The sequence below is a fragment of the Lycium barbarum genome, chromosome 10 (assembly GCF_019175385.1).
Source record: "Lycium barbarum isolate Lr01 chromosome 10, ASM1917538v2, whole genome shotgun sequence".
Taxonomy (NCBI): Eukaryota; Viridiplantae; Streptophyta; class Magnoliopsida; order Solanales; family Solanaceae; genus Lycium; species Lycium barbarum.
The window spans coordinates 80,056,590-80,072,062 of NC_083346.1; the positions used below are offsets into that span (position 1 = coordinate 80,056,590).

The 15,473-nt window shown below is 37.7% G+C and overlaps 1 protein-coding gene across 1 annotated transcript in view; it reads right to left on the minus strand.

The window, feature by feature from the left end:
* LOC132612686 (uncharacterized) overlaps window positions 1–15,473 on the minus strand; it is a 53,349-nt gene that overhangs the window by 14,999 nt on the left and 22,877 nt on the right. The window contains exon 7 of the mRNA XM_060326797.1: window positions 9,884–10,048. Within this exon, the coding sequence (XP_060182780.1) occupies window positions 9,884–10,048 (165 nt within the window). The remainder of the gene's footprint in view (window positions 1–9,883; window positions 10,049–15,473) is intronic.

Sequence of the window (15,473 nt, forward strand, 5' to 3'; positions counted from 1 at the left end):
CATCGGTAAAAATTGACTTCGATGATGAAGTGCAAGCTCTAATTTTGTTGGCATCCCTACCAAATAGCTGGGAGCCAATGAGAGCAGCGGTTAGTAATTCTGTCGGTAGTGAAAAACTAAAGTTCAACGATGTTAGGGATCGTATCCTTGCTGAGGAAGTGCGCAGGACAGATTCTGGAGAGGCATCGACGAGTTCTGCTTTTAATGTTGAAAACAGAAGCAGAAATTATGACAGAAACTACAACCGAAATAGGGGCAGATCGAAGTCAAGGAATGGCAGGGGTCAATCCAGACCAGGACGAACATTTGAGTGTTGGAACTGTGGAAAACCAGGTCACTTCAAGAAGAACTGCAGGGCGCCAAAGAAGGAGGACAACAAGGGGGCTGGAATCAACGCTGCTACGGAAGACATTGGCGATGCGTTGTTGCTATCGGTTGACAGCCCGATAGACTCTTGGGTGCTGGACTCAGGAGCGTCCTTTCATACCACCCCACATCATGATATAATGACAAACTACGTGGCTGGGAATCTCGGCAAAGTTTATTTAGCCGATGGAGAGCCGCTAGATGTTGTTGGCACGGGAGACATTAATTTGAAGATGTCAAATGGATCCTCGTGGAAGATTACAAAAGTTAGACATGTTCCAAAGCTGATGCGAAACCTGATCTCAGTAGGTCAGCTTGATGATGAGGGATATGATCTCAATTTTGGTAATGGGTCTTGGAAGGTGGCGAAAGGTGCTATGGTAGTTGGCCGAGGAAAGAAGATTGGCACTCTCTACATGACGACTAGTTGTCGTGATACTGTTGCTGTGGTTGACAACACAAAGAAGACAGATTTGTGGCATTGTCGGCTGGGGCAAATCAGCCAGAAGGGGATGAAGCTGTTGGTGACAAATGGCTTAATTCCGGAGCTGAAGACGGTGGACCTTCATACGTGTGAGAGCTGCATTCTCGGAAAACAAAAGCGAGTAAGCTTCTCAAATGCAGGCAGGGAGTTGAAGGTCGAGAAGCTGGAATTGGTGCACACAGACGTGTGGGGACCTACCACTGTCCCCTCTCTTGGAGGATCACACTACTACGTGACCTTCATTGATGATTCAACCAGGAAGGTATGGGTTTATTTTATGAAAAATAAATCCGATGTGTTTAGTGTATTCAAAAGATGGAAAGCCATGGTTGAGAATGAAACAAACCTCAAGTTGAAGTGTTTGAGGTCCGACAACGGCGGAGAATACACTGATGGTGATTTCAAACGGTACTGTGCCGATAATGGGATCAAGATGATGAAGACTATTCCTGGAACGCCGCAACAGAATGGAGTAGCCGAAAGAATGAACCGAACGTTGAACGAGCGTGCTCGGAGTATGAGAATACACTCTGGACTGCCCAAGACATTCTGGGTAGATGCAGTCAATACCGCGGCCTTCTTAATTAACCGAGGACCGTCAGTTCCCTTGGATTTCAGAATTCCAGAAGAAGTCTGGAGTGGCAAGAAGGTAAATCTTTCATTTCTGAAAGTGTTCGGTTGCTTATCATATGTTCATAATGATGATACGGCTAGAAGCAAGCTTGATCCAAAATCAAAGAAGTGTTACTTTATTGGCTATGGTGACACCGAGCTTGGGTACCGATTTTGGGATGAACAAAATCGGAAGATCATCCGAAGCAGGAATGTTGTCTTTAACGAAGAGGTACTGTACAAAGACAAGCTGCAAAAGAATTCAGAATGTCAGGACAAGGAATCGGAAATAGTCGATTTGAGGGACTTTCCGGCACCTGAGCCGCAACCAGGTACAACCGAGGCAGAGGAACAAACAATCCGAGAAGGTGCTGATGAAAGTGTTGATTCTGAAACAAATGAACAGACGCCAATCACAGAGCTGCGTAGATCATCCAGGATCAGGAAGCCGCTTCACAGGTACTCTCCATCCCTCAACTACATTCTACTCACTGATAGAGGGGAGCCGGAATGTTATGAAGAAGCAATGCAAGTCGATGAATCGACTAAGTGGGAGCTGGCAATGAAGGATGAAATGGATTCACTATCGGCAAATCATACATGGGAATTATCCGAGTTGCCAAAGGATAAAAAGGCATTGCAAAACAAATGGGTTTATCGGATAAAGGAAGAACCCAATGGAAGCAAGCGTTATAAAGCAAGGCTGGTTGCAAAGGGATTTCAACAGAAAGAAGGCATTGACTATACGGAGATCTTCTCTCCCGTAGTCAAGATGGTGACTATCAGAACTGTTCTTGGGCTGGTAGCAAAGGAAAATCTACATCTGCAACAGATGGACGTGAAAACTGCATTTCTTCACGGTGATCTAGACGAGGAAATCTACATGCGACAGCCGGAGGGATTCAAAATCAAAGGAAAGGAGAATCTGGTGTGCAAACTTCAAAAGAGTCTGTACGGACTAAAACAGGCTCCAAGACAGTGGTATTTAAAGTTTGACAGCTTTATGAAGAAAGCTGATTTTTCAAGGTGCGAGGCAGATCACTGCTGTTACTTCAAAAATTTGAAGACTCGTACATGATACTGCTACTCTATGTCGACGACATGCTAATCGTAGGAGCAAACCTACAGGAGATTGATCGGTTGAAAAAAGGGTTATCGGAAGAGTTTGCAATGAAGGATTTGGGAGCTGCAAAGCAAATCCTTGGGATGAGAATCGACCGAAGCAAGGAGGGCATCAAACTCTCACAAGAAGAATATGTGAGGAAAGTTATCAAAAGGTTTAACATGCTTGATGCCAAGCCAGTCAGCACTCCCTTGGCTGGACACTTTCGGTTGTCAAAGGATCAGTCGCCGACAACCGAGGATGAGAAGAAGCAGATGGACAAGATACCTTATGCATCTGCAATCGGTAGTCTTATGTATGCAATGATATGTACAAGGCCAGACATTGCACATGCAGTGGGAGTTGTCAGCCGATTTATGAGCAATCCGGGAAAGCAACACTGGGAGGCTGTGAAGTGGATATTCAGATATCTGAAAGGCAGCTCGAGTTCAGCTCTGTATTTCCGAAAATCAAAAACAGGATTGCAAGGGTAAGTTGATGCTGACAACGGTGGTGATATTGATAGCAGAAAGAGCACATCCGGATATGTTTACACCTTCGGAGGTACTGCAATCTCTTGGGTTTCCAAGTTGCAAAAGATAGTAGCTCTCTCTAGTTGTGAGGCTGAGTACGTTGCTGTGACGGAGGCCACAAAGGAAATGATGTGGCTACAATCTTTTCTGCGGGAATTGGATCAGGACCACGAGGGAAGTGTGCTATATTGTGATAGCCAAAGCGCCATTCATTTGGCAAAGAACCCGGTTTACCATGCTCGAACGAAGCACATACAACTCCGGTACCATTTCATTAGATCAGCTTTGGAAGATGGAGCGCTAGTGCTTGAGAAGATCGCAGGGAGTCAAAATCCAGCCGACATGCTGACAAAGGCAGTGACGATAGACAAACTGAAGCTATGCTCAACTTCAGTTGGCCTGCACGAAGTATGAAAGTAGGAAAGAGCTGCTGCATCGATCAAAGTGTGAAGACAAATTAAAATTAGTCTTCAAGTGGGAGATTTGTTAGGTGTGGAATTGGCCAAACAAGTCAATTCTTTTGTTCACATAGTCGTGATGTAAGCGCTTACCTCATAATAATTGTGATGTAAACGCTTACCTCATCATAGGAAATTCATTCCTATAAATAGGTAGCTTATGGTTCATTTGAAAAACACACCAAAATTGAAGAAGACAACACATCCCAAAGAGAGAGAAAAATCTAAGAGAAATACTCTTAGTGAAAGGCCTAAGTAAGAGAAGGTCTTTGAGAGAATTTTCTGTGGTAAAATTCTTGAGTGTAATTGGGATTGGGGTTGTGAGGTTGAGTGTTGTAAACACTTGTAATATTTCTTCTTTAATAAGATCTGCAGCAGCAACGTGGACGTAGCTCTCACATTGAGGGTGAACCACTATAAATCTGTGTGTGCTATTTATTCTTCGCTTACATCACGGCGTAAGTAGGTTCTGTCTAAGGAGGTTGGTATTTAAGTGGTCCAGCTGTGACCCTCCAATCTTTCCTGGGAACCTGCTTACAAAGGTCGGATTTGGGATTCAAATCCTAACAGAAAAGAGACTGGACAATGGAACCAATATTAGGGAAAGCAGGCTTGCAAGAATAAGATTCTGCATAACAGTTCATTCACGAATTTACTCTCAGCAGAAGGGCTTCTCACTATCTCAAAGCTTGGGCCCGCGATTTCTACCTTCTTGTTTCTCAAACATTGTGCTACACATATGCTTTTACAATTTCCATTACCTGTGGTCACAATCTGATGTATGGATAAAACCAGGGATGACTTATAGATTTCCACAATCAACCAGTGTTATCAATGGCGCGCTTAAGCCCTGAAGCGAGGCTCAAAACATGTTGAGCGCTTCGCCTCGCTTTATGTGCGCTTCAGTGTTGTCATCAAGGCTCTAAGACATACTTTTCCTTGCCAATGAGCCTCTCTTGAGGAGGTGACACTAGATGATTGATATTTCACTTTATCGTAATATTTTTACAATTTCTTTGTCCATATATTTGTTATTCATGCTTATTATTATTAATCTTGGACTAAACATATATATATTTGTATTTTTGCACCATTGCGCTTTTTTTCATTAAAGCCCACACTTTATATGCGCTTCGCGCTTAAAGCCCCAGCTGACCTTAGAGCTTTTTTCGCGCTTTTCGCTTTTGATAACACTGCAATCAACTTACCCACAACCTATCATTTCCACCTTTTACATTGGCTTCATCAGTGCAATGAATAGGGGATGTTTGATAACCAAACTACTTCATTCACAATGAATTTGCAGTACGACTTATATTTCTATTTTTCCTCTCTCTGCAAAGCCAAATAAGCATATTCAAGCGTTGCAAGAGTAAATATTATCCCACATGGTTCTGCTAATATTATCCCACATGGTTCTGCTACTCTTGTAGTACTAATATTTTTTTTTTGATCAAGTAAAAGTATTTTCATTAATAAACATTCCACAACGGCCGTATACAAAGGGTATACCAAAAGATCAAGAATCTACAAAATATGATTCTCTACAAACTCCACCCAATCCTCTATACAACTAGGAACTTTTTGTTTTTTTTTTGTTGAAGTACAACTAGGAACTTTTTGTTTACACCAAAAGTAAATAAGAGAGCGGAGACTACTCCTCAACTGAGAGAAACTCGACTCTATGCCTTTAGAAGATCTCCTATTTCTCTTTCTCCAAACTACCCACATTAATGCAAGCGGTACAACGTTCCAAGCCCTTCGTTTTGTCCTCCGGCTCTTCCAACTGAACATCAAATCTTTCACAGTTCCTGGCATGAACCAATGTGGGTGAAACCACCTAAATATCCCACCATAATCTCATGGTAAGGCCACAATGTAGAAGAAGGTGATCCACGTCCTCGCCCATCTCTTGTAGTACTAATATACCTAGCAAAAGGGCTGGGTTTCCAGATTTACACTTAATCCCCTTATTAAGTGCGAAGTGACCAAATCCCAACGTCTCGAGTTAATAGTAATATGCAAATTTTAATTAAGGGTAGTTTAGTCAAATTACCTATTTTTTCCTAGGAGTTGGTATTTTCTTAATGGGTGTGCTAAAGGCTAAGTGGACGCTTATTTTGAACCGAGGGAATATATTGGTTGCAATTAGCTCGATTGGGTTTTTCCCTATACCAAAACCCTAATTGACTCACCTGGCCCGATATTGGTAATCGGCCTGCAACCTCCCAAAGCCCGCTCAAGTCTAAATTAATTTTTTGGAATGCTACCATCAAGATTAAAACCATTGATCTTCTTTTTCCAAGTTTAAGGCCACAATAAAACACAAAGAAGGTTCATTGTCAAAAAACACACTTTCGATACAAATATTTTAATTTTATTGAAATATATGCATTTATACAAACACTCTTAAAATGAACAGATGTAATTATAACATCGATAAAACGGTAAAAAAATGAAAATTCAGAAATCTTTACCATAAAATCAAAATCAAAAACTACAATATTTTAAGTAGATTTTTTAAAAAAAGTCTCGCCGCTTTTTTAAAAACATTAAGAGATATAATATACAACAACAACAACAACCCAGTGAAATCCCACAACGTGGGGTCTGGGGAGGGTAGAGTGTACGCAGACCTTACTCCTACCAAGATAGGACGGTTGTTTCCGAAAGACCCTCGGCTCAATAAAATATATTATAAGGTATTCAGAGATTGATAATTAACATCAAACAAAATAATCAATACTGAACTTTACACTCTTATAAATAATATGGATGAATTTGGCTCCAAAAATGCTACTCCCTCCATTTCAATTTGTTTGTCTGGTTTTGAATTGACACGGAGTTTAAGAAAGTACAGAAGACTTTTGAATCTTGTGTGTGGTCTTAGATTAAAGATATGTATAATATACCAAAATTCCCTTTAATCTTGTGGTCTTAAACATGCCATGTGGAAAGTTGGACTTAAAGAGTTGCCAAAAAAGGAAAAAGGCGTTCTCTTTTAAACGGAATAAAAAGGAAAGTAAGACAAACAAATTGAAACAAAGGGTGTATTATTTAAATCAACTTTTTCATGATAAAAGTTTCAATGTTTTCCTCCCAAATTGTTTTGTTTGGGTTGCAGCAAAGGAAGCATGTCTTACTCACGAGAATCTGCAGAGAAGAGGAATTGCCTTAAGCAATAGGTGCTATATGTGTGAAGAAGAACTAGAAATAGTCAATCATTTACTCATTCACTGCAAGATGGCAAGACAATGCTGGGAGCTCACTTCAATATGTATGGTATCAAACGGGTAATGCCTCCCAATATTAGGAGCTTGTTGGAGACTTGGCATTATCAAAAAATGGCAAAAAGTAAACAAGCAGTATGGAGAACAATTCCTCTTTGCATTCTATGGACAATTTGGTTAGATAGGAATAAGGTCTGCTTTGAAGGGAAAAGGCAACATATACCCGGGATAAAAAATAGCTGTCTTTTAAATTTGTATTTCTGGTGTAAATGCAGTGTCATGGAAATCATGGAGCAATATATGAACTTTCTAGAAGAGATAGGAGATTTGTAGTTTTGTCATGTCCTGGTGGTAGTTGGACTTTTGTATCCTGTACCATCTTGGTACTTTTTTTTACTTTTTTTGTTTTAATAAAATATTACCTTATCAAACAAAAAATTGAAAGGGAAAAGGCGCGTTCTTTATTGAAAGAGCGTGATGGTAGAGTTAGATGTTAAAGAAATACCTAAATTCAAGAGACCGCAAAGTGGACACACAATTGCAAAATTACATGCATTTGACGTTTAATTCTTTCTCACTTATTATTTAGTCCTCTTATTTTAAGTTTTTTATTCTTTATACTATAAGTCTATAAATATGATTTATATCTTACATCATATTCAAGATTTGAGGAGGTTGTTTTCCTTAATATTATTCTTATTCAATTTAAATTTTTATTTACAAAAAAGAAGTATTTATAAACTAATGAAGAAAATATTATATAATTAAATTAAAATTTATACTTCATAAACTTAAGCTTATTAAACTAAATTGTATAACCGTAAGGAAGAAAATAGAAGAAATTCCAAAAGTATGCACTACCCTGACCAATATTATCAAAGGTGAAAACCAAAAGCAAAAAGATATAAAAAAAGAGGGATGAGGTATGTTAGGTTTGTGAGTGCCACGTACAAATAAAGTGACATTTTATTGAAGAAAACCCTAGGGGCTAATTTATCATAGCACAATCCTTGAGAATAATTTACACAATATTCTTAATAATTCTCTTGACTTTTAACATTGTACCTACTACCTTTCGCTGTGTCTAAATTCCCACAGTGATCTTATCAATTTTTAGTACAAGCTCTGACATGTCTTCATTCATCGGACAAGTCATTTAGCTTGCTTTCGAATTGTTGTTAGATTATCCTTTATTGGACACTATCTTATTGGTCATGTACACTACTAAATGTGATGTTTCCGTCACAAGAGATGCCAAAGTTAATTGTAATCCAAGTCAAAAATCATCTAAATCCTTGTTAACTAGACACTTCACCAAACAATACTACTACTTTTACGCCTCAATCTAAAACTAGTTGGAATTGGATATATAAATCCTCACTGTTCGTCTCACTCCATTTCCGTTTCATTTAGGGCCTGTTTGGAAAGCCACCCAGGTAATTGGAATTGGCTGTAATTGGGTGTAATTACACAGTATGGTCTGTTTGTTTGACCATGTAATTACACAGTTAGGTGGGAATTGGGTGTAATTGAGAGGGTGTAATTACACTCTCCAATTCTCAAGAGGGGGCTGAGAATTGGGTGTAATTACACCCTATAATTACAGGATTACTTTTTAGTTTATTTCTTTTTAATTTTAATTTAATTTCTTTTATGTTTTAATTTATTTTTATTTCTATTATTTAATTTCTTTTTTATTTTTACTTTTTAATTATTTGTATTTTTTAAAATATATTTTTCTTTTTATAGAATTTATATTTCATTTCCTTTCTTCTCATTCCCAACCTTTACTTCTTGTGGTTTCATGTAATTGCTCGTATTTTTTTTTTTGATTTTTTATTTTATTCATTTAGCATAACCGTGTTAATATTCTAATTTTTGAAACTACAACTCTTAATATTAGAAAGAATGAGTCATTAGCAAACTTGGCATATAAAAAATGAATTTATTAAAGTAGAATTTCGTTGTAAATGAGGTTATTGACTTATATTTTCCCTTTCTTTTGAATTATAGGAGTATTTACTTATGTTACGTTGAAACTTACTTATGTAATGTTAGAATTTGACATAAGAGTATTATGTTAAAAATATTCATTCAGATTTTGAATTTAGGTTATATTTTCGATTTTAAAAATATTTGCTTTAGTACTATTGACTTATTATTTCACATTGCATGTTGTTTATTTTTCACTTACAGTTGATAGAATTATTGTCAAACATTTGAATTTATAAATATTCTTTTTTTGTCAAACATCCAATCCCATGATGTTCTCACAAAAAAGATATGCTTTTAATTTTTATAATCAATTAAAATTAAAATATTATTAATTTAAAATTATATATCAATTATTTTTTACAATATTAGTTACAAATATATGATTATTAATTAACATATTTTCAAGAAACAATGTATTAGTAAATAACTAATTTAATATCATTTATGAAGGCACATATTTTTTAAATATTAATTTTAAATTTTTTATAATTACATTTTATTTTTAAATTAAACTAACTGGATAATTACATTTGTGCAACCAAACATCACGTTTGTAATTACACTGTAATTACATTATGACAAACAAACAGGTCGTTGTAATTACAATACTGTGTAATTACTAGGCTGTGTAATTACCAGGGTAGTAATTACACCAATTCCAATTACCAGGTGGGTTTCCAAACAGGCTCTTAATATTCAATAATTTAGAAAAACTTGACAATCTCACATCCAAGATGTGATATGATGGAGCCCCTTGACAATTTTTTTATCACATACGCGTGCCCACGTGAACATTCTGCATTGTGAGAAGTTATCATAAATTGACCTAGGCGCTTTACCAAGATAAAAGCAAATAGTGATAATCTCAAGAACTACCAATAGGAAAAGGCTTTCTATGTTATCAAATGATCGCAGAAGCCAAGTCCCATCTGACTGGTTATTATAAGATCTACAGCACCCATCTTGTTCTTTTTTTCTACATAAATAATATAATTAGTCCTGCAGTAGATACCAATTTCAAGGTAAAAAGGTATTATCAACAACCAACAACCCACCCAGAAACCAAAAAATTCAAACAAAAGAACTGCAGTTCATGAACATACCAAAATGTCAAAATATATAGCAGTATCCTGGCCAGATTTTCCACGGGAAGTCGTCGCCTTGCCTTTGGGAAAATTAGTAGAAGTTCCAGCCTTAAGCAGAAACGCAAGCATATTTTCTCCAAGATGTTGAAGAGAACCAGGCTTCAAAAGCTTTAATTTGTCATTCTGCACTCAAAAGGCGCTATATTTGTATAAAATAACATACTCCCAGAATTATTATTAAAAAAAAAAAGAAAAAAAAAACTATAGAAGTGACAAGTCTATTGGGGCTTTAAGAAAGAAGAAACACCTTCAAACTAAAGCACACAAATCATGATGATTACCTTACAATGTGAATATAGCTTATAACACCAAAACTAATTACTCCCGCTATCGCAATTTATGTGGCACTCTTTCCTCTTTAGTTAGTCCCGGAAAAAGGACTATCCTTCTATATTTAGTAAAAAGTTAATTTTAAACTTTCCATTTTACCCTTGGACGATTTATGGCCACAAAATTTCTATAGTTTGTTTTAGACCACAAGTTATAAAAGTTTTTCTTTTTCTTTTAAATTTCGTGCTCAATCAAACGCCCTCACATAAATTGGGACAGAGGGAGTACTTTGGGATAGAGGGAGTACTAACTTTGATATCCAATATACAAACATTAAAATACTAATCCCAACCAAAACTCAATTAGATATCATTAAAATGTTAATTCAACATCCCCATGAAATGAAAATATCACAGATTTTTTTATAAGGTAAGATTTTATTGAAGACAGTATCAGCTTGATACTGTGAAATTACAACGAAAAAGCTGGACTTGATAACATTAAAATCCTAAGCAGTCTAACAAGTCCAACAAATTATGAAAATCCAGAACAACATTTCCCTCCTTCTAGAAGTACAAATATGTAAACTATTTTTCACAGATGTAACTGCTCCTTTTTGCCTTCAAAACACCTCATATTTCTTTCTTTCTACATAGTCCAAGCTACGCATAGAGGAATAGATACTCCACATTTTCTTTAGGGATGCTTCTGGACATGCAGATTCCCAACTTTCTAATACATTCCTGAACTGCATAGGACTTGCCCATTGGATGCCAAAATTAGCCATGAATATGGACCAGACTTTCCAGGTAAGATCACAGTGTAGAAAATATGATCCACTGATTCACATGATCTTTCACACGAGTAGCATCTACTGCACAGGATCCAGCCCCTTTTCATCAAAATTTCTTGTGGAAGATATGCTTCAAGAGACACCAGCCAACCAAAAAAAAAAAAAACTTTTGTTTTTTTTTTGAGACTGGTAACATGTATATTTATATATATATATATTAAACCTGCACCATGACAGTGCAGCCATACAAAATTAAAAAAAAACACCCCACCATGCTGCAGACTACTGCTTCACAAGGAACCTATCATATCAACTAGTGATTCAGCCTCTTCTACATAGTTTTCTTTATACCAAAAGTGAAACAAAATGACACAATTCATCTTAATTTTCTGCACAGAATTACATTTGTCTTCAAAAACTCTATTGTTCCTCTCCTTCCAAATTATCCACCAAATAACTGCTGGGACAAGTTTCCACCAACTCTTTTGTCTTACTGCTCCCCCATTATAGTTCCAGCACTTCAATAACTCACAGCTGTTCGCCGGCATAGTCCAACTTAGTCCTACCATGTTCAGGAAAAATTGCCACAATTGTATAGTGAAAGGACAATGTATAAATAAATGTGAGTTACTTTCTCTGGCTGCATCACACAGAACACATCTAGTACATAGATGAAAACCCCTTCTCCTTAAGTTTTCCTGGGTGAGACATGCTTCTCTTGCTACCAGCCAAGAGAAACATGAAACCTTATACGGTGCCTTAGTCTTCCAAATGGATTTCCATGGCCACTGATCAGATTGTGTATATTGCCTGAGCTGATAATTGTATGCTGATTTGACAGTAAAAACACCATTATTGCCATGTTTCCAGTACAAAGAATCCTCAGATTCTTTAAAACCTTGAAATTGTTCCAAAGTCTTGAATAATTCCACAGCTCTTTCCAATTCCCAGTCATGTAGTAATCTTCTGAAAGTAATATTCCATCCATGTACTCCTTTAGCTGATTCAAGTTTTACCTCCGGTAGAGTAACAATATTATAGAACTCAGGAAACAAATCTTTTAAGGATCCATGCCCAAGCCAGTTGTCATGCCACAAGAGAATTTTCCTTCCATTGCCCACTTTTATACTGATATTTTCGGCCAGAGATGGCCACAATGATCTAATAGCTTTCCAAACACCCACTCCAAAGGGACTATTAACTGACTTAGAGCACCACTCTTCTTCTTGGCCATATTTATCATGCACAAACCTCCTCCATAATGCATTGACCTCCATGTTATATCTCCACAACCACTTCATAAGTAAGCTTTGATTATGGATTTTGAGATCCCTAATGCCAAGTCCTCCATCCTTCTTACTGGTGATGAGGCAGTCCCATTTAACCAAATGGATTGCTTTCCTTTCTTTGTTGCCTTGCCAAATGAATTTTCTCCTCAATGAGTCTATTCTTTTCAGAACATTAGATGGGATAGGAAACAGAGACATGACATATGTGGAGAGGGCATCCAGTACACTGTTGACTAAAATGACTCTGCCGCCCAATGATAAATACTGCCCCTTCCAACTAGCAAGCCTCTTTTCACACCTTTCCAAAACACCATTCCAAATTTCCAGAGCTTTACTTTTTGCACCCAAGGAGAGTCCTAGGTAAATGGTGGGTAAGGCTCCCACCTCACACCCTAGAATTTCTGCTAGCAGTTGAATATTTTCCACTTTATTGACTGGAAACAACATACTCTTATTCCAGTTAACATGTAGCCCTGATACTGCTTCAAAAATCACCAAAATAGACCTCAAATAATCCACCTGGTTGATATCTGCATCACAAAAAACCAGTGAATCATCTGCATATAGTAAATGTGTGATCTCAGTGCCATTGTTCCCCCCAACTGCAGCTCTGAACCCCTTCACAAAACTCCTTTCCTTTGCTACTTGAAACATCTGATTTACACCCTCCATGGCAATGAGAAAGAGGAGAGGTGAAAGAGGGTCACCCTGCCTCAAACCTCTTTCTGAGGCAAAAAAGCCTTCTGGTGAACCATTCACCAAAACTGAAAATTTTACTGTCTTTATGCAGAAAGAAATCCATTTAATCCACTTCACCCCAAAACCCATGTCTTTTAGAACTTTAAGTAGATAGTTCCAATTAACATGGTCATATGCCTTCTCAATATCAAGTTTGCATAATATGCCTGCTTTCTGTCCTTTAAGTCTAGAATCAACACATTCATTTGCTAACAAAGCTGCATCCATAATTTGTCTACCTCTTATGAAAGCCATTTGGTGTCCATTTACCAACTTGTTGATCACTCTCTTAAGCCTCTCTGTGAGCAACTTAGAGATGATTTTATACACACTCCCAATCAGGCTAATGGGTCTGAAGTCTTTTAGTCTCTTGGCACCATTCTTCTTGGGGATTAATGCAATATAAGTTGCATTAAAGCTCTTTTCAAAGAATTCACTTCTATGGAAATTCCTAACAGTGTTCATCAGATCCTCTTTCACAATCTCCCAGCAGCAATGGAAAAATCCCATAGAAAAGCCATCTGGACCTGGAGCCTTGTCAGCTGCACATGATTTCAGACAGTCGAGCACCTCTTGTTCTTCAAAGTCTCTCTGTAGCCAAACATTTTCCTCTTCAGTAACTCTGAACTCTCCTCGTAGATTGAAGCTAGGTCTCCAGTATTCTGTCTCAGTGTAAAGTCTCCGATAGAAATCCACAATTTCCCCCTTAATTATTTGTGGATCAGTGATGGTATCTCCCTCCACTTCTAAACTGTCAATGTGGTTGTACCTCTTATGGCAATTAGCCATCCTCTGAAAGAACTTAGTGTTCTTATCCCCTTGCTTCAGCCATAGAATTCGAGATCTTTGTCTCCATGAGATTTCCTCATTTTTTGCCACTTCATGATACTCCATTTGTAAACTTGCTTTCAAAAGTAGTTCATCTTCTGTTAAGGTTCTTTGCTCCTGTATGGAATCTATAGAGTTGATTTTGTATAGGATATCTGCTTTCTTGACCTTCAAATTCCCCCCATTTAAAGCACTCCACTCCTTCAGTTTTGATTTCAGGAACCTCAGTTTACAGGCCAGAATATAATCTGGTCTACCTGATTCTTCACAAGATGTCCACCATTCCTCCACCCTTTCCTTGAAACCTGCAACCTCCATCCACCAATTCTCAAATTTAAAATATGATTTTGAGAAATCCCATTCTCCACATTTCAATGATATAGGGGAATGATCAGAGATAATCCTTGGTAAAACAGATTGTTTAATCATGCTGAACTTTTCATCCCATTCCACAGAATGCAAAAATCTATCAATTCTTGAGGAACATTCATAATTATCACCCCTGAACCAAGTGTATTTTCCACCTAGCAGAGGAGGATCCACAAGTTCAAGGTCTTCAATGATTCTAGAGAAATCCTTCATAGCTCTAGATAAAACAGTGCAATTCCTTCTTTCAGTAGGGAACCTGGTGGTGTTAAAATCCCCACAGACTACCCAGGCTCCTTCACATGCCCCTCTAGTTCCTGCTAGTTCCATCCAAAGCTCCTTTCTTTCTTTTCTGCAATTAGGAGCATAAACCCCAGTTAACACCCAGCTACAATTGTCCAATCTGGAACAGAGTTTACAGGAAATAGAGGAAAAACCAAAATTGATTAATTCCCCTGTCCAAACCCTTTTATCCCACATGATAAGAATCCCTCCACTTCTACCATTCGCCTCCAAACCCACATAATCCGCCCATCTATTACTGAATAAATGCTTAACTACTTCCCCATAATCCCCTTCCATTTTAGTTTCCTGGAAACAATATATGTCAGCCCTCCAATCGAGTATTAGAGATTTGATCACCCTCCTCTTGTCGAGATCGTTTAATCCCCTCACATTCCACGAGATAATGTGTACTTTCATCGGGAAACATTGCTAACTTCCCTCCCCCTAGTCCTTGGCTCACCATCTTTGAATTTGATTCCGAATTCCAGAAGATTCTTCACTTCATTCTGACCCCTAGGTTTAGAAGATGAAGGTTTGGTCTTGCTGAGTGTTTCCTGTATTCTTTTATCCAGCTTCAAGAATAAGGCCCATATTTCATCTTCATACCCCTGAGTTTCCACACCCAGTTGTTTGCTAAACTTCAAAATATTTTGTTGCACCCTTAAAATTGCCTCTCCCTCAATTGCCTGCATTTGTACATCGAAAGGTTGAATGTCCTCAATTGTCAACTGCTCCAACTGTTGAAATTGGTCCATCTGTGAGCAATTTCCCTCTGTGATATTTGTGACCAAGTCCGTGGATCCTTGATCATCATTACTGTTGTCATCTTCTCCATGAAATCGAGCTAATTGAGGTTTGCATGTGCAATCGATCTCAGGATCGTGTATATTCTCCTGTCGCACTGCTACTGCCAGCTGTAATTTTTTTGAGATGAAGCAGTCCGAGGTTTCTTCAGCTTCTGGGTTAAGAGGGTCGAGAT